The sequence below is a fragment of the Amphibalanus amphitrite genome, unplaced genomic scaffold (assembly GCF_019059575.1).
Source record: "Amphibalanus amphitrite isolate SeventyFive unplaced genomic scaffold, NRLGWU_Aamphi_draft 000714F_arrow, whole genome shotgun sequence".
Lineage (NCBI taxonomy): Eukaryota > Metazoa > Arthropoda > Thecostraca > Balanomorpha > Balanidae > Amphibalanus > Amphibalanus amphitrite.
The window spans coordinates 245779-269313 of NW_024882208.1; the positions used below are offsets into that span (position 1 = coordinate 245779).

Consider the following 23535-nt stretch of genomic DNA (forward strand, 5'->3'; position numbering starts at 1 on the left):
TCTTCCAGTGACACGTTACTACCTTCGATTGAGATAGCGTTTGCTCTTGTATCCTGTAGGCGGAATATTTTGCTTAGTCTACATTCGCCAGATATTGGAGCGCTGAGCTGCACAAAGGGTAGGTATCATTGCTATTCACGGTCGTGAGTGACCTTTGCTATTTTTGCTGCACTGGCTGGCTGTGTTGCAGTGGTTCCGGTCCGCTCTGTGCCATGTACATACCATGATTCACCAGCGGCCTATGTTGAGGTCGGGTGCTGTGTTTGTCGTGTCAGTGTGTACCCCCCCCCCCCCCCCCGCCCTGACACCGTCTCCGACTGACGCCGGCGCGCGGCAGGTCACCTCTGTTATAGCGCCCCTGTGTCTGGACAATCTGGACAGGGAGAATGACAACGGCGACGCCTACCCCCTGGGCCTGTACGACTGTGTCAACGCCCCCTGGCGCAACGAGGTACCCCCGCCCCCCGCCCCCGCCCCCATAGACAGGGCACGGCACGGGGCGCACGGACGGACACGGCACGGCACGGACACGGCTGCACCCCTCTCTCCGCTCCCGTTACGCCCCTCTGCCTGTGGACTGGCCCCCCTCTTCTCTGGTCTACTGTCCCCTCTACCCACCGACGAACAGCGGAGTGAGATATCCACCCCTGGTGACACGGACATTGAATGTGGACGCAACCAAGGACTTTTGGGGACCTTGCACCACACCCGGACATTCTGGTGACCTTCCAGACTCTTACGCACCCTGGTGACCTTGGACGACCCCTGGTGACCCCGGGTGACCTCTCTCCCTCACTCTGGGCCTGTCACAGGTGGCGAGTAACAAAACGACGCCGCGCCTGTGTCTGGACATGCTGCAGAGGAACGAAGACTCGCCGTACAACCTGGGGGTCTACGTGTGCCACAACTACGTGGCCGCCTCCCAGGTGGCTGACACACCCTCCCGCTCTCACGGCGCACTCCTACACCCTCCCACCCGCTCTCACGGCGCACGTCCTTCTGTCTGGTCTCATCCGTTTGGTACTGCACATTGGCGTGTTGGGAATGTTTCACATCACGCATGGTTGGGCTATGGTTCCTGGCTGGATGGCACGAAGGATGCACTGCTCAGCAGGATGTAATGGTGGTATGATTTGAGGCATTCTGTTGGTTATGCTGATCGCTGAAACCATCTGTCTGATTATTTTAGCTTCTGGTCACTTCGTTTTGCTATCATGTTTTGTCCCAAATGTACATCGCCAACTTGCCAAACAAAATACAGCTCACTTACTTTCAGCTAAGAAGTAAAAACTCGTACTCTATTGGCTTGTTACGTCTCTCCCATTCCGCTGCTTCCCGCTCTGACCCTTGCTGTGTCGGCCGCCGTCAGATGTTCTCTCTGAGTAACAAGGGCCAGCTGCGGCGCGAGGAGGTGTGTGCCACCGTCCAGCGGCGCTCCTCGCTGGTGATGATGACCCGCTGTACCAGCGGCGGCAGGGACCAGATCTGGACACTCGACCCGGTGAGAAGGCAGGCTGGGCTCGGTCGGCGGAGGGGGCAGGCTGGGCTCGGTCGGCGGAGGGGGCAGGCTGGGCTCGGTCGGCGGAGACGGCTGGGCTCGGTCGGGGGAGGGGGCTGGGTCTGGGTCGGCGGAGAGGGCTGGCTGGGGCTGGTGAGAAGGGTCTGTGTGCCGGATCGCAATGGGTTTGACGATTTTGTCTTGCAGTGGGCTTGTGCTTTCTAACCAGGGAAAAAATGGTAAAAGCGTAGACTTTTTGTACAGATAGTGTACAGTGGTCTGTGGTAAGATATATAATACGGTCAGCTGCAATAATTTTATCTGTCGCATTGAACCTTCTGGCTGTGGTAATTAAGCATTTCACCCGTCATTTCGCTTGTAAATGCTCTATTCAGTGTGTCTATGTAAGCTCCCTCAGTGACCTGACCCCGCGCCGGGTGTGCCCCCCTCCTCCCCAGCGCGGCTACCTGCGACACGAGAGCACCGGTCTGTGTCTGGACCGAGAGGGCCTCAACTCGGGGGACGACGTGATGGCTACCACGTGCACCGGCCGGCTGGGACAGGTGTGGTACTTTGACACCGGCCGGACCGTGTGATAGGGACGACTCTAGACACCGCCACACCGCCGCCTCTGCCGCTGCCGCCGCTGCTGCTTCTGAAGGTTCCTTCGTTACCGCCACTCAGTGTGAAGACTCTATGGATTATCTGGGAAGATTGGCAGCCAGTTACCGCAGGTGTGCAGCGGAGTAGTGTGGTGGGTGGCGGGTGGGACTGCTCGCAGTACGCGGCCCGGTGATAAGCGGTGAACGGTGTGTGATGAAGTGACTGCGTGGTGAGGACTAGGAGCGGTGCTGTGTGGAGAGGTGGACCGCCCGGTTGGGAGGTTGCACCGAGCAATGGAGGTCGGTGAAGAGCGTGCATCGAGGCAGAACGGGGTCCCTACAGTGCCTGTGCCTATGGCGGGCGGGAGCGGCTGTCTGCTAACCCGTCCGTCTGTGTTATGGAATCTGCTCACCTGAGAGCAGACTGCTCAGACCGGTCTGGGCCTACCCGCCGGACTGGACTGTCTGGTGTCAGTCCAAACAAATTGAACAGACCGACCCAGGCTTAACTCCTCTGGAAGGTATGATTCAACTCAACCTCGTCAGTGTGCCTCTGTCGGTGACGACCGGGGCGCCCAGCTCATCTCGACGACAATAACTCAGTATACCCAGCCTCATCTTCAGTACTGGACAACCCCCAGACCCTCCTGCCTTGTGATGTCCTCTGAAGCCAGCTCCTCGGCAAGTAGGTGGGACAGGTGCTACCTGGGCCATACCCCGGCTGGAGCCAGGGTCCGGTCGCCGCCGCCAGTGCCTCTCAGAGAACCGCGCTGACCAGTCTGCTGAGTGAGGAGTGTGGGAGTGTGACTGGAGTGCTCCGAGTTTACAATGAGTTAGATGAGCGAGTTCTCGACGTAAGTGCTCTGAGTTTCCTGAGTCCGTGTGTGTGTGTGTGTGGAGAGAGTTGACGAGAAGTTGTGACGTGGCAGGACCTGAGTATGCAGAACATCGCGATGCGCGAGAGTTCTTATTGGTGGAAGGAGGAACTTAGATCGAAGCCAGCGTGGCTTTAGGTCTGTGATTGATACAATTGGCTATTATATCAGCTGATAATGGTGGCTATCAGCCGCCGGACTTGTATCTAATATCTCTGGGCTGAGAGTAGTCGGCCCAAGCAATAAGGGGATGAATAAGACAGGATATAATTGTTATCAGTGATCGTGCACGCATTCGAGGAAACACGAGCGCCGTAGAATCATCTGATGAGCTTGTGTGGAGTCCCGAGTGACCCATTAGGCCCATAGTGACCCTAATTGACCCTTAAATGACGCGAATCCTGCCGGGGCTGAACCTGATGTGGTCTCGATATCTCTGTTGCATATTATCCGTGTGGAACGCTTTCCGCATTCCCGATCACATACTATGTAAGACAAGCGCCGGATGAAGTTGGTCCAGGAAATACCGATTGGATGTTCGTGGAATTACAATGAACTCCTGGAACCAGTTTGCATGCTACTATTGGCTGGGCCCGCACTGAATTGATTTCGCTTGTCCCGCGTGGTTTCGCGATGTTTTGGGGAGGACTCGAATGACGCTACCGATAGCGTGTGGCGTGTCCTGTATGTCCCCCTGGGCCCCTGGCAGCTGCGTGGCGGTCTGCTGTGTTATTTATGGCCTCGAGACGGGCCGAGGGACTGAGATCGAGCAGCCGGACTGCAGTGAACTCACGAATGGGGCGTCTGTGAGCGACTCTGCGCGTTTGCGGGACCGCCGCGCCCGGCAGTGATATAGGGTCACTAGGGCGGTGTTTCATTCCTAGCACGTGTCACATATCGACTGAGAGCCGTCCAGAGGCAGTTACCGCCGGCAGGGCGGACCGCCGCGTCCGGCACCTACTCACCGTGGCCGTATTTTTCTATGGAGAGAGAGACAGAATACATCAGTTTGTAGGAGAATACAGTGTATATTGATAATTTGAGTCATCGAGCGAGTCGCGTGTTCCATGAGCGAGACGTGGAGCAAAAAGCTGGCACAGATGTACGGCGAACAGAAGACCGCGTAGAGCGAGGACAACCCCGGCTATGTACAGAACAATACACGGTGCTGCGGGGCGCGCGACCAACAAAACACGTCACACGGGAATGCTATATCCAGAATCCAGAGCCCGCCATCGCAGGGCCCGTCGGCCCCGACAACGCCTCCAGAAGCACACATACAGAGGCGACGCTATTTCCAAACACACGCACACAGAGAACAAAAACGCACACGCACATTCACTCACACTTCGAGCATCCAGACGCAGTGCGGCTGGCAGGCAGTCTCCACACACGTCCTGTACAACGCCGAACCGGACACCAATTGATCAACCTAGCACTGTCGGCGGGAACGGTCGGCCGGGCGCGTCTCCCGACCTCTGAGTGTCCGGCGGTCCGGCCTCACTCGTTGTCAGAGCCGTCCGCCTCGTCACTCTCCCCCTCCCCATCCTCCTCCATTTTCTCATCAGCCTCCTCCGCCTTCTCCGCCGACTGATCTCCCTCTCCCTTCTCCTCACCCTCCTTGTTGTCCCCCTCCTTCTCCTCCTCATCCTCGGACTGGAGCTCGACCGTGTTGTCGGCGGTGGCCGGCTCGCTGTCGCTCAGCTCCACTACGCTCGGGTTACGCCGCCTCTCGCCGGCGGCCCGCTCGGCTCTCCGTCGCTCCGCCACCGAGCGCGGCGCCAGCCGGGCGCGCCGGCGCCGGCGCGCGCTCGCCGGACCCATGAACGGCTTGGGTTTGCGCACGGTCACCAGCCGGCGGGGCCGCGCCGCCGCGATCGGGGTGATGGTGATCTCCTTGTTCAGTTTGCTGAGCGCGCTGCCGCCGGAGGCGGAGGAGGCGCCGCCGGCCGCGCCCTCCTCTGTGTCGCTCACCTCCACCTCCACCTCGCTGTCCGACTCCTCGGCGGCGGCGGCGGCGCGCCGGCGCAGCTGCTCGCGGATCTCCTCCGTGACAAACGCGGCGCACTCGGGGTCGCGCAGCAGCGGCGTGAATTCGACCTCTGGCCGGCCCAGGTGGTGGCGCCGGTAGTGCTCGGTCAGAGGCCGCGGCAGCGCGCGGTGCTCGCAGAGCTCACACTCGCGCTCCACGGGCGCCGGCGCCGGCTCCGGTCGCCGCCGCTTCACCGGCATCGAGCTGGCCTGGGGCGCGCCCTTCCCCGCGCCGCCCGAGCCAGGGTGAGGTATGATGGTAATCTCGTCGTTTATTTTGATGGGCTGCCCGGTGGCGGCGGCGGCGGCGGCTGCCTTCTTGCGGTCGGACGATTCCATTATTTTCTTGGCGACGACCGAGTGTGAGCTATACACGTGGTTTTCAAACTGTTTATACATGCTGAACGTGGCCGTGCAGACGGTGCACTTGTAGGAGAGGTGTGCCGGCTTCAGGGTCACGTGGTGGTCCTTGGAGACGTGGTGCAGCAGCTTCCACTGGTACACCTGACGAGCGCAGAGAGAAACTCGTCACGGAAAAATCCGAAGTAAAGGGAGACGAAAAAAGCGATATAAACCGGCCATTAAAAATAACGTTCATCACCATGCACATTATACACCACCCAGCTTCGCACATCCACGACAAAATCATGAATGGCCATGATCCACTAACCACTGACGAGTGCGTATTTCGAGCCTGCCCCTCCCCGGCCTTCACATGTCTTTCCTTCGGCCCTTCTTCTCCCTCCCCCTCCCCCTCCCCACATCCCTATCCTCTACCCTACAACCTCCCGTACCTTTCCGCAGATGGGGCACCGGCCGCTGTCGTGTCCCTTGTTGGCCGCCTCCTGCATGCTGCTGGTGACCAGCCCGTGCGAGCCGAGCAGGTGCCGCTCCAGGCCCTGGTCCGTGAAGAAGCGCAGCTGACACTTTTGGCAGTTGAGCGGCGGCCGGTTGTAGATCATCTTCGGGTGAATCTTCACCTTGTGGATCCACTGCATGTGGTTACGCAGCTGCTCCAGATCCTGAGGACGGGAGAGGGGGTCAGTCACGGACAAAATATCACACTCATTTAAATCGTGCATTATTTCACTTCGATTTGTATACTTTACGTAGCTAGCTTTGAAAACGAGCGTGCGCACAAGATGACAAAGGGAATATGCTCAAATATCTGATCCACCAATGAACAAACGAACATTACATTACTTTTTCAGTTCCCGAAAACCGACAACGCATAGCAACAGACCTGCGATTACCCCATCAGGAAGCCCATGACTGCTTCTACATCAATTTTTCAGTTCCGTACCTTGATGTAGCCGTCGCAGATCTCGCAGATGACGAAGGCGCCCTTGCTGAGCGCGGCCGGGTCGGGCCGTGCGCCGCCCACGGTGCCCTTTGTGATGGAGAGCTGGGAGCCGGGCGCGGCGGGCGACGTGCGCAGGATGGACGGCACGCTGGGCGGCAGGCTGGGCCGCGGCACCGGCGTGATGCTGATACTCGGCGTGGAGGAGAGCTTCAGCGCCGCCGCCGCCACCGTCTGAGGGGAGGGGGGGGGAGAGGGTTAGGCTCAGCATAGATGGCGGGTAAGCGTAGGTTGGTGCCGGTTAGAGGTCGAACCACACCGGCTATTCAAACCCTTATAGCGACAGAACAAAGAGAAGGTTATGTCCTTCATTGGTTCTCCTTTTCCGTCTATTACGCGATGCAGTTTTCCGTTGTAAGTCACGTAGTAAAGGTGATGGATATAAATCATGATCAGCTTACGATTCAAGCAAATGACTGGAAGCCGCCACAGCTCGTATAGATGTCGCCCCGGTTCCCCCGTCGCCACCGTTCTCCCTTCCTCAGCCAGTGACCCACCTTGGCCGACGACGTGGCCTGGATGCTGAGCCCGGACGGCGCCGGCGGACCTGACGACGGGATGATCTGTACACCCGAGCCGCCGCCGCTGCTGGCAGCGCGCGTCGCCGGGTTCACCGGTACCAGCTGGTTGTTCACCAGCTGAGACAGAGGACCACATCGCTGGGTTAGGTAACCGAACAGCGGCGGAATGTCGAGAACGAGCGACTATGAACACAAGTCACTTCACAGAACAGTACTATACCGAACGATGGACATTGGTGCCACCCGACAAAAAAACTTCGCTAAACTGGTATCGTTATCAACTGCTTGACTTAATCGGAGACGTTCACATTCGCGGCTGAGCCGGGAAAAAATAAGGCAGCTGTCGAGACGGTCCTCCGTTTTTATCATTCGATTCAGTCGCGGAGACCCACATCCCAAACCAACACCACCTACATGTACACCCCCAAGTCTAACAAAACCACTAGGCACACCCACCCATCACATAAAACCTGGTCATTATCAAATACACGTGAGCTACCCCGCCACACAGGGCTCAGCCCGAGTGCCCTCTACGTCCGTCGCGGTGTGCCGTACCTGATAGATCTGGTTGCCAATCTGGTAGTGGGGAGGCATCAGCATCTGGCCGCCAGAGGCCGGTGGCCGGATCATGGACGAATTCATGCCCGGGTTCACGCTCGTGACGAAGCCTGGGAGACGAGAGACGTTATAGAGAGACGGCACGGTGCGGACACGGGGAGGAAGTCACGGAGCGACACGGAGGGCCAAGTACCAAACAGCATCAGTGCAATGACTGACGACCCGCAGTGGAACTATGAGCTGGATACGACGGCCAAAATGAACACCTCCATTCTTCAAATATTTCAAAAGATATATGTTATCAAGAGCCCATTGAAGTCGTTCCCGGACTTTCCAGTCCACCACCTGACTACACAAATCAGATGTGTAAAGGAAATTGTTAGGCGTACAGACAACGCTCGGGCTCCGACACCAAGCTACAACTGAGTGAACACATGGGAGGACCTGAAGGGATCCCCGGACAGGCCATAGAGTTACACGCCGCTGATGGGAACTCACCGGCCTGCCGGTTGTACTGGTGCCGCTGCTGCAGTGACAGCGGCACGCCGTCCTTGTACGAGCCCACCGGACGGCCGCGCCGAGCGCTGGCCGCTATCGCCGCCGCCGCCGCCAGCTGCTGCTGCTGCTGTTGCTGTTGCTGCTGCTGCTGCTGCTGCATAGCCAGTTTGGTGCTCTGCTGGATGCCCCGCACCGGCTCGAACTGTTTACCGAGCACATTGGGCCGCCCGCGGTGGATCTTGGGCACCTTAGCCGGCGGCACCCAGTCGTCCAGAGACTGGTTCTTCTCGATACGGAACTTCTTCTGGCACGAGTTGAGATGGCGCGTCATGCGCGTCTTTCCCGAGTCCTCGTACGGGCAGAGCGGACACTGGAAGGAGGCCGGCGCGCGCTCCAGCCGGCCCTGCACGCTGTGCTCGTCCATCATATGTGAGAGCACCACCTGCGGCGAGCGCGTCTCGTAGTCGCAGAAGTTGCACTGGTAGATGCTGCCCACCATGTGCGGCATCTCCAGGTGGCGCTCCATCACCAGCACCGACTCGGTCTCGAACGCGCAGTAGCGGCACTGCGTCATCTTCAGCCGGAACGGCGCGTTCCGGCGCCGAGACGCCGCCAGGTTGGCCGTCAGAGACTTGATGGCGAACCGGGTGGCCTCGCTGCCGCCGCCCTTCTCGCGCGACGCCTTGCGCTTCTGCTGCTTCAGCAGGTCCTCCTTGATGAACTCCTCGACGATGCCGCGGCCCTGGTCGAGCAGCAGCTGGCCCACGGGGCCCTGGTAGTAGTAGGCCCACTTGCCCAGGTGGCTGAAGTCCTCCTCCCGCCGCAGCGGGTCCGGCTTGTTCTCCTTGTTCGGATCCTGCTCCTTGTCGCCGGTACCCTCCTCCTCCTTCTTGGACTGGTCGTCGCTGCCCGCCTCGCTCTCCGGTTTGCTGGCGTCGCCGTTCACCTTGCCATCCCCGCCGTCCTTTTTGTCCTTCTCCGCCGCCGCTGCGTCGGCCTCTTTGGTGACCCGCGTCATGAACTGTTTGACCGTCTCCTCGGGCGGGCTCTCCATGACGTACGGCACTATGAAGCTGGGCGCCTCCAGCACAAACTCCGTGTCGTCGTGCGAGCGCCGGTAGTAGTCCTGCAGCTGCGAGAGGTGGTCGGCGGACATGCCGGACGTGTTGATGCCGTACTGCGCCAGCGCCTGCAGCACGGCCGGGTTGATGGTCACCGCGCCCGGGATGTGCTGCTGCGGCTGCTGGAGGTGGTAGGTGGGCTGCTGGTGCGGCGGCGGCGGCGCGCGAGTCAGCTGCGGCGGCCGCGGCGCGGCGGAGGCGGCGGCGGCGGCGGCCACCGCCGACCGGCCGCCGTCCGTGTCGATCACCACGAGACGGGGCGAGTCGCGCGCCGCCGCGTCCCGGCCGTCCGCGGCCGGCGCGTCCGGCTCGATCTCCTCGATGTCCGAGTCGCTCGACTCTGGCTCAGTGCAGGCCGCCGAGCTGGGGCCGTCCGCCTCGCTCGGAGCCGCCGACGCCTTGTCCGCGGCCGGCTTCGAGTCCTCGGACATCTCACCGTTCGCCGAGTCTTTGGTATCGCCATCGGCGGCGTCCACCGCACTCGCCGGTTTGGAATCGTCACCCTTCTCCGCATCACCAGCGTCCTTCGAGTCACCATCTCCCTCCTTATCACCAGCACCACTCTTATCACCATTCTCGGCACCGTCCGCACCAGCGGCCTTCTTTTCACCATCAGCCGCGCTCGGCTCCGCCACACCGTCCTCTGTTTTATCAGCACTGACATCAGCGTTCTGATCACTCTCAGCGGGAGTCGAGTCCACCTCGTCCTCTGCATGGCCAGAGACGTCCCCGTTCTCCTCAGTCTCCATGGCCTCGGCGGGCGGCGGGTCCGACTTCTTCACCGGGACGGCGTCCTCAGTCTCCATTGGCTCCGGCGCGCCGCCGTCTTTGGCGACATCTGAAACAAGGGAAAACGGGGGTTAGACGGTGCACTGGAGAACGGAGTTCGTCAGTGACAGAGGTGACTCAGTGAATACACAGAAACATAGCCCGGCACGGCTCCGGATCTTCACGCTAAAACTTTAGGGCATGTATGCCGGTGATAAACCGAATGATATTAATCATCAGCATAGGTTTATTGAAATGAGGTTCATGTGCTAATCCAGTTTGGCGCTCACAACCAGTTATTTGATGCGGCGCAGCTAAAACAATAACTTGGGACAGCCCGATGCATCGACGGTTCGGCAGCCGCTTTCTATTGCGTCCCACACCACCAGACAGTCTGTGGTTCGGTGACACTGATCCAACCCGGTGGCAAGGATATTATCGTGCCTAATAAAGAATGGCTGTATGATTTCACAGCGAAACCGGCAGTGGCACTGGTGCGCGACAGTGAAGCAGACACATAGCAGACTTTCCATTCTCGTACTGCAGTGATTTCACTAGACCACAATCAACGAGTATGTTGTCTGATAAAGATATCGTTATCGATCCGCGTGTCACTATCACAAAACCAACGAATCGCCTCCCCGAAAATGGCTAAGCAGCTGGACTGACCAAGCAGAAACGCCAAAAACGCGCCCCTCTTCAGTAACTCTCATGCATTCAGCATGGCATCAGCGATGCGATACCCTAAAACTGGCATGCAGCATTTAGAACAGTGATTAAAGCGCTGCATCCATACGGGGCGGGCAGCCAAACGGCAAAGTTGACTACCCCAACCGGCAAAACGACCCGAATCTTCAGAGGTTATCGCTGAGCCAGTGTATCGGCTAATCAACCGATTTCCTTATCTCGTAGGTCGATACGCTGTTCCGTGTTCACGCAGCCCCGTTCATTTTTCCCGTTATTTGTCCCAATGTGCACTTCGCTGGTGTTCTATCATTGCGCTCTCATCTCCGTTCATTCGGCGAGTCACTTCGTTCCCATTTTTCGTTCATCTCGTGTTCGTCACGTCACGTGACTCGGCAGTTGGGCGGTGAGCGTCACGGCCGGCCTACAGCTGGGACGGCAGCGGCGTGACGCACCGCGTGACGGGCGGCGGGAAAACAGCGCTCGGCACACTCACGAACACACCAATCTGACACTGTAACGCATAGTCTGGCAGTACATACAATGCATAGAGGCTGATCGTTCAGAATACACAAAATTATTCACCGTATATCCGAAATCGGTCAATGGGGAGCATGCCTTTGACGTTAGGCACTGTGGCTCTTCCTGTCTTGGTCGGATGTTCATCGGCCCCGCAGATATTTAGATACAAACACCGCAGCGGTGGCATACTATACATGTTCTTCCTGCACGGTTTCGAGACCGAAGTTGTAATACTCGTATTCCTCATCAAACATCCGGTCGAGTTTCCAGAGAACTGTCAGACTTAACAATTAAAATAAAACAACCTTTCGCGGATGGTGCTTGCTTCCGGGATAATACAAGTAGGACTGTTTCAACTTATTAGTGCATTACCGGTCCATTTTAATGAAGAGCAATATGTAATCCGAATTTATCGATACCTACTTGCAGTGAATTACTGCACCTCCCGATCATAGGAAGTATACTATCCCAGCTACATCAATCCCATTTTAAGTAGCGGCTTTGCTCGGTGATGAATGGACAGCACGCACACCATTTCTATTCACACAGGTACCGGTAGAAGCAAGGTACGAGCTCGCACTAATACTGTATCGACAAATGAGAGTGAAATACAAACGATATACTACTTGACTTCTTACATTTATCATCGGGTCGACGGGTACCGAACAAAAATCAGGCCGCAATGGGACTGACTGGTGTTTCTGCCATCGAGGGAAAGCTATCCACGCTGGAATGGACCGAAGAGCGCCAGTTTACGCTATCAATGGCGGCGGAACACCTTCAATTAAGGGGACACTGCCGACTTTTGGTCCCATTCTTTCCATGCAACGCCCATAGGGCTAATGTTAAAGTGTCAAAATCAAAGGGGGACACGGTGCCCCCCTCGTTCCGTTCCGCCGCCTATGTAGGCGATGAAGTTGCGAGGCATTGTTCATCGTACAATGCTTTCGGGCCGCCTTGCCATCTGCGTTTCTTACACGTAGTAGGTACCGTAACCGGAATCGGACTGGGTTTAGACCATTTTTCAAAGCTGTGATGAGAGTATCGCCAGCTGTCACTGTATCGCTAAGGTGTTACATAAGGACACCGAGCCAGAGAAAACAGGAAACAGGTTTGTGCGAAAACCGTGATGCTCAGCTTTTCGGCAGAGGAGCCATCTAAAACTTCCACGTTGTGGTATGCGGGTAGGCTCAGTTAAAGGAAAAGGGCCACCTTCGTGAAATATGAAGATATCGTTGTTTTTCATTTTGACATCATTATTTTTCATTTACTTTTTGAAACTGGTGCCAGAAGTGCACAATTCGCGAAAAAGTATTTAAAACTATTTAACATATTGGTACTATGTTGATACTCTCTACGGCACCTACTGTATGATGGCATAGCGATGACGTCACACTCAAGCCAATCAGCGTTCAGAAGACAGACTCGTCGGATTGTGTCAGATAAGCTGATTGGTTAAAGCTGAGCTGGTTGGAGCTGATTGGTAAAAAACCAAAGCCTCGCCGCGGGTGGCTGTATTGTCGGATAAGAACGCATTCCTGGGATAAGGACGCATTCCTGGCGTATTTTCTTTTAAAATTGCCGATAACTACGAATGGAGGCCGAAATCGGCCGTAAGGAGGAAAACAGACAGGTTTTCGGACACGGGCTACAAGATGGCTATCTCAGTTTCAATCCCCATGTTAAAGGTGGCCCTTTTCCTTTAACTATTGATATCAGCAGTCCAATAGGTGTCGAACAACGACAAAAGCGGATTTTTTTCTTTCTAAAATCCCTACCGCTAGCTTTCATGGTTACGAATGTTTGTTGACAAGTAGTTCTATCACTACGGGATGAAAATGGAGCCTATCTTTCGAGCTACCTTTCATAGCCATGCGTAAATCGAACAAAAAGTTTTGACGCTACTTTCTAAGCTAGTCGAAACTAGCCGCAAAAGTAGGCGCTCTAGCCTCTAACACATAACCATAAGCACGAGCATAGCACGTGGCATAACACCACCCCATCCCCCATAACAGCCACATTACTTATGCATTGTCCAATTTGTCAATAAGGAGCCCGTTCCAAAAATAGCATCACCCCTCCGATTTCCACACGGTACAAAAAGTCGGCCGCCGAACACCGTTGCCAGGGCAACGCACCCGCCGGCACAGTCAGCTGACTAATCCACTACGTCATCAGAGTATGACGTCACTAATGCCGGCAGACACCGCCAGGCGGCGCTGGGGTCCTCATTCACGAGTGAGCTGGGAATATCGATACTCGTTATACGGGCAGGAGGCGCGAGCGTCCGCCGCGCCGCCCCCCCCCCCCCCCCTAAACCCCCCTCGGCGACCTAACAAAGAACCCGACGGTCGGTTCTATATCGCAACCAGTTCTCCGCAGGAAGGAAAGGGAGGGTCGGTGCCTCGGGCGAAATCGTCGCGCGGTTACGTCCCAGGGTTGGCTCGGCGTACAGAGGCAGAGTGGAGAGAGTGGAGAGAGGGGAGGAGCGGGGAGGCTCAGGGCCGCCATTTTGTTAACATGGCCGCGGGGTGGAACAGAGCTGGTCGATAGAAAGGGAACCCATCCATGGAACCCCATACGCACATCGGGGACGGTCAAAAATACGTGAAATGGGGAACGATGCAATGCATTTCGTACCATTAAAGACACAAGTCTGTATGACACAGCAGTTATCGCTTCAGACCCCGGCTGTTGACAGCCAACATGGCGGTAGAAATCCCGTACCCAAATAACGGCGTGTTTTGTACCCGCGGACCGGCAATGCCCTGACATCCCACGGTAGCCGCATTCCGTGGGCAGGTCGGGCCGGGGAGAGGGGGTCGCCGGCCGGCGAATCGGGCCCGCCCGCGCCTCATACCAGACCACAGACACCCAACGTAACCGCAGCGAGACGGGTCGGGGCGCCGAGATACTAGATAGAGTGCTCATAGGTGATGGAACAGAACTGGCGACTAAGCTACCGAAACTCCTCTGTTACTCGGTGTTCGCGACTCGAGCGGACGAAGGACGGTGAACGGGTGATACGGGAAGAAGCATAAGACAAGTTTGCTTGGCGACGTCAGTTCCAGAAATTACGTGCTTCTTTTAGCCTGCTCACTTACTAAATGAAACATAATGAGATATATTGCGCTATAAGACATGGGGAGGGGTGGTTCGGTCATACCACACCACGTAGATCGGTTGGAAATCAGGCGTTTCGGTTATCGGGCGAACATTTCTTTTAAACTCCTGGCCATGTATTGGCGAATGTGAACAGTGAATACGGACACAACCACGCTATGCAACATGTGCTCTCGCAAATATTTGACGGTAGAGCCGATAAATTTACGTTCCATGCTGATCGACATATTCAGGATAGATATTCAGGTTCGTTCTTCGAACCATTTCCCAAAAGCAGTGTCTCGAATTTACAGCACAGCTTCTAGACAATGAAAACATCGACAAGTTGTCGCAAATACGCCTTTTTCGCGTCTGTCCTCCTCGGGTGCGTCTATCGAAACGGGATACGCTTCCGGAAATTGCGACTAATTACAGGTGCGTGAAAAGAATGCCACTGATATTCACCGTTCAGAGTTTACTGCAATGAGATTTGAGAAACATATTTTAATTGAAATTATTTTTCCACTATCTTGACAAAATGCTTACAATTATTATTCTAAAGCTATAGATTAAGGCTCTCAAATCACTCAATGAAAAACTTAGCAGTCTTACCAATGGGTTTCAGACAGGACTGCATGAGCTGATGTGAAGGCTATGTGAGGACAGCATGGGGTTAAAAGATGAACTTAACTGTAGGTACTAAGAAGTAAGGTTCATGCTCTCACAATGCTGGGCAGTGTGATTATATTGAAACTGTGGAGATCAAGACCAGTCTAGGGTCAGAAAAAAAAAACTTATAATCCTGCATTGCATGCCCATCTAGATAACCACTATCAGTCTTGCAGGGGTCACCTCAGTACCTTAGCTGTCCTTTATGCACCAGCATTACCAACAAATAGCATTACCTATTTGGTGCTGTCCAAATACATAATGCTCCATGCTCTCAGCACCTTAAATGTAACAGGATGCATTCCCAAAGGTGTTCATGCCTGCACGCTCAACTAAGGTGGGTGCCAATGAATCACATTTAAGCAGATTAATATGACATTGAACCTTGGAGTTTAAGAAGTTGCTTAGTAGCAGTGCTTTGGTTAGCCTGGATTTTTCCTTAATAGGTAAATGGGAACACCACCTTAGATAAAAATACTTTTATGTAAAAACCTACAGGATAGGCTCTCTTTCTGAAAATCAGCAAACCTGAAGATCATAAGAATAATGCAATAGCATGATTAATTTACTTACTTATTCTGCTTTGGTTTGCTCTTGAATACCATTTACAGCTTAATACATATAAAACCATCTGGTTATCACATCAAACCTACGGAAAAGGGAATAATTCATGCAAAATTACCATCCACACACCTTATGAGGATACTTGGCACATACCTTTCTTAACTTGAACTCGATCATCTCCATTTATTTCTGCTTCTGGATCAGCCATTGTCAGCCCTCTGGTAGTCCTTAGGCTTCAATCCTGGTGCAGCTTTAGATCTGCGGAATAAAGAAGTGTCATTAATTCAGTTTTGGCGCCTGTGAAAGACACTACCTTTTAGGTAATTAATGCTATGAAATAGCAACACTTAAAAATTATACAGACATATAAGTTAACAACTAGTCAAACCAGCAGTTCTTGTGTGCTTATGAGTTCCATAGAAGTTAAATAATATTACAGAAAATGAAACACATGTCAGCATTTAGACTTGCCAGGGTCCCAGTCAATTATCAAAACATCCTGTTCCAAGCCATAACAGCAAAACACATTAATATATAGTCATGTTAAAATGAAGCAAAGAGATCCTCAAACAAACTATAATTCAATGCTCCATTTAGTTTTTAACAATAACATAAAGCATGTTTAAGTCCAAGTAAACAATGACAACTCGTGCGCCATGAACGCCTAGATAACAAGCCACTAAGCAATTTTACATGAAATAAACAACAGAAACATAACAAAACTACATGAAATATGAATACAACATGTTCTCTGATGATTTCCGACAGATTTTGGGTGAAATTCAACTTACTTTCGATATTAAACACCCAATTCATCCAACACCAACAACGCCGCAAGACCGCCGGGACAGAGGGGGAGAGAGCACGGAACGCAATGGGAGTCGGAGGGAATATGGCGCCTTCGAAAAATGAGTGACGTCATATAATTTTGATTTCTACCAATGCTGTTCCTCGCCTTGGTCACGTGACGTCACGTGACCAGCTATTCACTGTGCCGTGCCGCCTCCCCTCTGACGTCACTCAGCCGCGCGCTCTTCACTTGCCCCGTGCCGCCTCCCCATGCAGCGGGCTAAGTTGACCTAGGTGGGGACTTGGATAGTCTATGCCCGATATCGGAGTAAATTCGCGCCCATCTGAAACCCCACTTCCCGTACACCCGGTGTTGCACATCCGTATGCGTATGCGTTATTTGCGGGATATAAGTCGGTCTCCTTCCATGGTTTTCGCTCCTTTGCTCTATTAACGAGTAACGATTGACCAAAATTTACCGGCTTGAGTCGCCCCTGGCACCAAGTCAAGATAGCGCAATGCCTTACCGATGATCTTGCAGCGATTAAAAGCTGGTCCACGAGCATGGGTCGGTCATCGGCAGTGCTCGTCTGACGCCGTTTAAATTGACCGGGCCAAGCCATGAGGGCGAGACGTCCGTCCGGCACGTTTCAGTGCATGTGATAAAGTCGTTTAACATCATATATCATCTTATTCCCCCCAGGGCTAGACCGAGCAATATCGTAATAAGAAAGACCCGTATATATTATCTTGTGAGACGTTCATCGCTCAGGCCCAGCATCGAACCGACTGAGACGGTGCAACATCTTGAGAGGCTGACATAAAAGTCGGCATATTTTATTTCTGATATCTAACGATAATTAAATGACGTTGACGGATCCTCCCACTTCAGCTTATATCCTGTCCCTCGTGATGCATTACGCCTTCAGTAGTTATCGGCCACGGCAGAGCCTCGGCGTTCCGTGTTCGCCGTGTTGTAGGCCCGGCGAACCGTCTATACCGACCGAGGCGCCGTCTAAACGTACGGACCCGACCGAGCGAAGCGGCCGGCCGCCACGGGCCGGGTTAGGAGGTCGACTTTCGCCGGCGGCCTCCTCTCCGGGTCTCTGCCTCTGCCTCTGCCTCTGCCTCCCTCCCTCTCTCTCCCTCTCTCTCTCTCTCTCTCTCTCTCTCTCTCTCCCTCTGCCTCCTTCTCTCTGTCTCTCTACCTCAATCCCGCTTTCTGTCATTCGCTTATCATTTGTTATTCACCGTTCACTTCGGTCGTCCCTAAATCAAATCAGTTGGTGCAGTTATATCAGTGCTATTGTACTTACCTACTCAAACACAGGTGTGCGAAAATGATCGTGAACCGCATAATTTATAAGGTCCCTACTATTAATCAAATCCGATAAACCGTCTAATATTAAGCGCTCTTACTTGCTGTCTTGATATGCTAAACAGTTAGGTAGATCAGATAGGTACTTAAAAACCGTTATTGTTAGAAAACGCTTACATCAAAGGTTTTAGGTTGTACGTAGGTTCTTCCAGGGCTGCGGAGTCGATGGCTTTCCGACTCCGACACCGACTCCGACTTCCAAAATCGACTCCGACACCGACTCCAGCCCCGACTCCGACTGCGAACGGTTTTATTAACATGAAAAATCCATAACATGATAAGCTCATAATGGATATGCTTTTATCTTGCCTGAAATGAGCCCTTGAGCGTTCCAAGGTTTCGCGTTGCAAATATGCATTAAAAATAATGTGGCACGGCTGAAAGTAGCCGGTCGCCACTTGAACCGCTAGCAGTGTATACCGCTAGTAGTTCACCTCTCGTTGTGAGAGGGAGTGAAAGGATTGTCAAGGCAGAGACTACCATCCGCCACCGTCGGCACCACACAACTCCAAGGGAGGAGGAGACTCCCGATGTGGGCCCGTGTCGGTAGCTCTGAGCTTGACTAGGATGAACGAGTTACCGATCGTGGATCGTACTGATTTATTGAACAAAAATTGGCACACTATATTTCTAGCAAGGCTACCTTGCATAGGTAGTTTCAGCGTCTAAATGGTAATATTACAAATTACAGTGACAGTTGGACAAAGAAAAATTACTCCACACCTGCGCTCCTAGATTACCCTCTTAAGGCGTGACAATACAACAGCTACGGTTACAAGAGATAACATATAAGGCAGAAAACAATCACAAGACATATGTGTCAATCAATCACTGACATCTGCGTGCATCAAAAGGATTTACTAGTTTACGACGCCGCCGCTGGGTTGCACACGCTACGGCGCCGTCGCTAGCAACGGAGCGCTGTTGCACCCGCTACAGTATACCCCCTCCCTAGACACGTCACTGGGGAACGGAGAGGAACGTGACGTGTCGGAACCGGAGAGGCGGGCGGACTTCTCTACCGGAGCGGGTACGGAGGGCAGGGCGGAGCGGAGGCGCCGCCGGCATGGCACCAGGCGGGCACGACGAGCCGGCCGCCGCCGCTGACTGACAGTCGGCAGGGGAGAGCGCAGGAGGACCGTCGGCAGGGGAGGGCGCAGGAGGTACAGGGACCGCAGTGGACGGAACGGACTCGATGGGTCGGCGTGGAGTCTTGGATGGGAGTAGGAGCTTAGGTCCCGAACCTGGCACCGCAGTGTTGGGGCCCGGCGCGTCACGGGGCGGGTCGCAATGATTCGGAGTAGCAGTCGGCGCATCAAGAAAGGCGGGTTTGACACGGTCCAGCGAGACAGTATCATTACGACCGTTACGGAACACGGTGACAGTCTTGGTTGAACGGCGCACCACGCGAAAGGGACCGTCATACGGCGGCGTCAGCGGTGGGCGAGAGGAGTCTCGCCGAATGAAAACATGCTGACAGTCCAGCAGCTCACTCGGCACAAACACAGGCACGGAGGACGGAGATCGAGGGGCCGCCGGTCGAACCCGGCGCATGGCCCGGCGCAGCTCGTCCACGTAGGACGCCGGATCCAGGTGCGTCGGACCTGACGCAGCAGAGACGAGTTCGCCCGGAAGGCGCAGAGGCTGTCCGTAGACGAGCTCCGCCGGCGTGCAGCCCAGGTCTTCCTTCAGCGCCGACCGGATGCCGAGAAGAGCCATGGGCAGGAGGTCGGTCCAGCGGACCGGCGGATCAGCCGCACGCAGTGCAGTCTTCAGCTGACGGTGGAAACGTTCCACCAGACCGTTGCTCTGCGGATGGTAACTGGTGGTGCGAATGCGGTGGCAGCCGAGGATCTGCGACAGGTGGTCCCACAGGTTGGACTCAAACTGTGCACCTCGGTCAGTAGTGACGCAGGACGGCACGCCGTAACGGGCCACCCATCCGGAGACGAACGCGCGGGCGACTGTCACTGCACGAATGTCCGGCAAGGGCAGCGCCTCTGCCCAGCGCGTGAACCGATCCACACAGGTGAGCAGGTACTGGTTACCGTCCGACGGGGGCAACGGACCCACGAGGTCGATGTGCACGTGGTCAAACCGTGCCGCCGGCAGCGGAAACGGTTGCACTGGGGTACGCGTGTGACGCTGCACTTTAGCCCGCTGACACTGGAGACACGCACGCGTCCACGTCGCGACGTCACGGTTCATACCGGGCCACACAAATCGCTGGGCGACGAGATGCTGGGTGCCACGGACGCCCGGGTGTGACAGGCTGTGCAGAAGGCGGAAGTAGGGTCGCCGGAGGTCCTCTGGCAGCAGTGGCCGAGGGCGACCTGTAGATTCGTCCACCAGCAGCGTTGAACCACTGGGCAGCTCGACGGAGCGCAGGCGGAGGGAGTGACGAGTGGCGACGAACGCCTGGAGCTCCCGATCGGTCTGCTGGGCCGTCGCCAGAGTCTCGAAGTCGTCCAGGGGTGGTCGAGGTTCGGAGAGCACGGTCGTGATCCGAGAGAGCGCGTCCGCCACTACGTTGTTCCGTCCGGGAACGTGACGGACATCAGTAGTAAACTGGCTGACGAAGTCCAGGTGACGAGTTTCGCGAGGAGCGTGACGATCGGAGCTGCACCCCACAGCCGACACCAGGGGTCGATGGTCTGTGAACAGGATGAACTCCCGGCCCTCGACACTGTGGCGGAAGTGCCGGATGGCGAGGTAGCAGGCCAGCAGCTCGCGCCCGAAAGTGCTGTAGCGCGTTTCGGCAGGCTTGAGCGTCTTGGAGAAGTAGGACAGCGGTGTCCAGCAGCCGTCCACGAACTGTTGTAGGACCGCGCCGACGCCGACATCCGAGGCATCCACTTGGATGCTGAGTGGTGCACCTGGCAGAGGGTGTGCCAGTCGGGTGGTGTCCGCCAGGCGCGCCTTGACGGCGGTGAAGGTCGACTGGGCCTCGTCAGTCCAACGGACGGGCCGAGCGCTCTTGGCGTTGCGTTGTGTGATCAGCCGGTGCAGAGGGCGAAGCAGGGCGGCGGCGTCGGGCATGAATCGGTGGTAAAAAGTTACCATTCCGATGAAACGCCGAAGGTCGCGCTCGGTGCGAGGCAGCGGGAAGTCCCGGACGGCTGCCACCCGGTCCGGCAGTGGGGCGATGCCGTCACAGTTGACGTCGTGTCCCAGAAAGTTCAGCCGCGGAACGCCGAAGACGCATTTGTGGACGTTCAGTACCACGCCGTACGCGTCCAGCTGTTGGATCACTTTTCGCACGTGTCCGATGTGCTCCGTCTCCGACGAGCTCGCGATCAGTATGTCATCGACATATGCGAAACAGTGGGTGCAGTCGCGCAAGACCTCGTCAATAAAGCGTTGGAAGGTCTGGCCGGCATTACGCAGGCCGAAGGGCATGCGGACCATTTCCCACAGGCCGAAGGGTGTGGTGATAGCGGTCTTCGGCACGTCGGACGGCTCCACGGGTATCTGGTTGTAGGCCCGGTGGAGGTCGAGTTTGGTGAAGATGGAGCAGCCGTGCAGCTGAGAGGCGAAGTCCTGGAGGTACGGGAGAGGGTACCGGTCGGGGACGGTGGCAGCGTTGAGAGCCCGGTAATCCCCGCACGGGCGCCACTCGCCAGGAGTGGCCTTCGGTTCCAGGTGGAGCGGCGCAGCCCAACTGCTCTGTGACGGGCGGATGACGCCGAGCCGGTAGAGCTTGTCGAACTCTCGGCGAGCGACAGCAAGCCGGTCAGGAGCGAGACGGCGAGGGCGTGACTTCCGGGGCGGGCCCGTGGTGACGATATGATGCGTCACCGAATGGCGTACCGGAAGCGGACGGGAGGTGTCGGCCGTGACGCCCGGGAACTCCGCCAGCATCGACTGGTAGGGCGAGGCAGTGGGTCGGAGACCCAAAGAGGACACTACTGCAGTGGTGCCCCTCGCTCTGACAGTTCCATTGTCCTCACACAGCGTGCACCTCCTCACATCCACCGAGAGGTGGTGATGGGCCAGAAAGTCGGCGCCGAGGATGGGCACGCCGACTTTGGCCACCACAAAACGCCACGGCAGAGGCGAGCCACCATCCAAAGTCACACAGTGGTCAAACAGACCGATGACCGGCACGCTGGAGCCATTGGCCGCGGTCAGTCGGGGAGCCTGTCCGGCGGCTAGCACTGCGCCTCGCGGGAGCGCGTGAGGAGGCAGGGCACTCACTTGGGCCCCAGTGTCTATCAAGAATCGGCAGTTCAATTTAGTATCGTGCACATAAAAGAGCGGCGCCAAGTCCGGTGTCGGGCCTGATGCGGGAGGCGCAGGCCGGCTCAGGCCTCCGAGTTTCCCGCCGGCGTCCACGCACACGGCCCAGTGCACTTTCGGGCCCGCGCTCCGTAGGTGCGGTGGTACCAGCAGTAATCCTCCCGCTCGTCGCGGGAGGGCGAGGACGACCGGGAGCCACGCCTAGGCGTTCCTGGCCGCGAGCGGCGACCAGCAACTGCCCCCTCCAACCGCCGATGGGAGGTGTCCAGCCGGCTGATGACGGCGGACAGGGAAGCGATGGCGGCAGCTAGATCTCCGTCCCCAGTCGTGGCCGCAGGAGCCGGGCTGGAGTTCGCACCGACGGCGGAGACGGCGCCAGTGGGCCGAGACGCCTCCAGGAAGCGGTCAGCCGCCTCTGCGAGCTCTGCCAGCGGAGTGGCCTCCGGCAGGAGCGAGAGAGCGGCGCGGGCGGACTGCGGCAGCCGCTGGAGGAACAGGGTCCTCAGTAGGCCACTGTCCACCGACGAGTCGCCAGCCGTTGAAAGTTGTCCTCTCATATCGCGAAGAAGCTGGGAAGGCGACCTGTCGCCGAGCTGTTGATGCCGGAGCAGGGCCTCGAGGCGGCTGGCACGGGACTGGGCGAGGCGCTGGCGGAGGGCAGTGCACAGCCCGTCGAAGTCTCCTGGTGCACTGACGATAACGTCCCGTACTTGGGCCGCCACGTTGGTAGGCAGATTTGCCACCAGCAGCTTGAACTTTGTGACGGGATCGGCAATGCCAGCCACGTCGAACGCACATTCAACTTGGAGCAGCCAGAGGTCCGCCTCGTCCGGGGCAAACGCCGGCAGTCTGAATGAAGCAAGCGGTCGCGCCCGCTCGTCCGATGCAGCCGTGGTGGCAGGAGTGTCGGCCGACGCAGCCTCCTGCGAGGTGTCGCCCTCCATCACGGGCATGGTGTACACGTCACCGTACCGCGCCGCGTCCCCAGACCGGCAACTCGTCTGCCCACTGCGCTCGCTGCGCTACCGTGGTCCGGGGGTTAACACTGTACACTGAGAGCCCGAGACGACGCACTGCTCATCCCGGACCTGGCCGCTGCCCACTACGCTCGCTGCGTTACAGAGGTCCGGGAAGGCATCACAATCCGCTGGCGTGTTGATGGCGTACCCCCATTCAGCGGCGAATCCTGCGTGCCGCGGCGGATCCTGCGTGCCTTGGGGGTCCGCACCGCGGCGAAAGAAGGTGGAAGTCCGGAAGTGGCCGTCTGGCAGGTGAGAAGGCCAGTAGTGGTCCGTACCACAGCGGGGCCAGTGAGACGGCCAGGAGTAAGTGTCTGGCAGGTGAGTCCAGAGTCGGGTGTCACCAATGTGGCACGGCTGAAAGTAGCCGGTCGCCACTTGAACCGCTAGCAGTGTATACCGCTAGTAGTTCACCTCTCGTTGTGAGAGGGAGTGAAAGGATTGTCAAGGCAGAGACTACCATCCGCCACCGTCGGCACCACACAACTCCAAGGGAGGAGGAGACTCCCGATGTGGGCCCGTGTCGGTAGCTCTGAGCTTGACTAGGATGAACGAGTTACCGATCGTGGATCGTACTGATTTATTGAACAAAAATTGGCACACTATATTTCTAGCAAGGCTACCTTGCATAGGTAGTTTCAGCGTCTAAATGGTAATATTACAAATTACAGTGACAGTTGGACAAAGAAAAATTACTCCACACCTGCGCTCCTAGATTACCCTCTTAAGGCGTGACA

The 23535-nt window shown here is 56.3% G+C and overlaps 3 protein-coding genes across 4 annotated transcripts in view; 1 reads left to right on the top strand and 2 right to left on the bottom strand.

The window, feature by feature from the left end:
• The window catches only part of LOC122365085 (polypeptide N-acetylgalactosaminyltransferase 1-like), a 20664-nt gene extending 16669 nt beyond the window's left edge, over positions 1 to 3995 (top strand). For both annotated transcript variants that reach the window (XM_043335996.1, XM_043335995.1), the window contains exons 11-13: positions 813 to 926; positions 1370 to 1501; positions 1957 to 3995. In XM_043335996.1, coding sequence (XP_043191931.1) covers positions 813 to 926; positions 1370 to 1501; positions 1957 to 2094 — 384 coding nt within the window. In that variant the 3' untranslated portion in view covers positions 2095 to 3995. The remainder of the gene's footprint in view (positions 1 to 812; positions 927 to 1369; positions 1502 to 1956) is intronic.
• Positions 3984 to 16321, bottom strand: LOC122365084. The gene is made up of 8 exons (XM_043335994.1): positions 16165 to 16321; positions 15527 to 15631; positions 7944 to 9902; positions 7443 to 7555; positions 6864 to 7004; positions 6310 to 6540; positions 5801 to 6028; positions 3984 to 5510 (listed from the first exon to the last, which is right to left on the bottom strand). Exons 2-8 carry the CDS (start codon positions 15579 to 15581, stop codon positions 4476 to 4478), a joined length of 3762 nt encoding a protein of 1253 aa, XP_043191929.1. The 5' UTR covers positions 15582 to 15631; positions 16165 to 16321; the 3' UTR covers positions 3984 to 4475.
• A 5523-nt stretch (positions 16322 to 21844) lies between these two features.
• On the bottom strand, positions 21845 to 22732 carry LOC122365081. Its single transcript, XM_043335990.1, has one exon. The coding sequence runs from the start codon at positions 22730 to 22732 to the stop codon at positions 21845 to 21847; it is 888 nt and encodes a 295-aa protein (XP_043191925.1).
• Positions 22733 to 23535: the final 803 nt, after the last annotated feature.

What these genes read in the sequence shown, in the direction of transcription:
- LOC122365084 (XM_043335994.1), bottom strand. Translation starts at nt 15,581, where the DNA reads ATGGCTGATCCAGAAGCAGAAATAAATGGAGATGATCGAGTTCAAGTT. An exon ending in TTGGCAACCAGATCTATCAG is followed by an intron (nt 7,005 to 7,442) that starts GTACGGCACACC and finishes CCTCTGTCTCAG; the next exon opens with CTGGTGAACAACCAGCTGGT. An exon ending in TCTGCGACGGCTACATCAAG is followed by an intron (nt 6,029 to 6,309) that starts GTACGGAACTGA and finishes TCCCGTCCTCAG; the next exon opens with GATCTGGAGCAGCTGCGTAA.
- LOC122365081 (XM_043335990.1), bottom strand. Translation starts at nt 22,732, where the DNA reads ATGCCCGTGATGGAGGGCGACACCTCGCAGGAGGCTGCGTCGGCCGAC.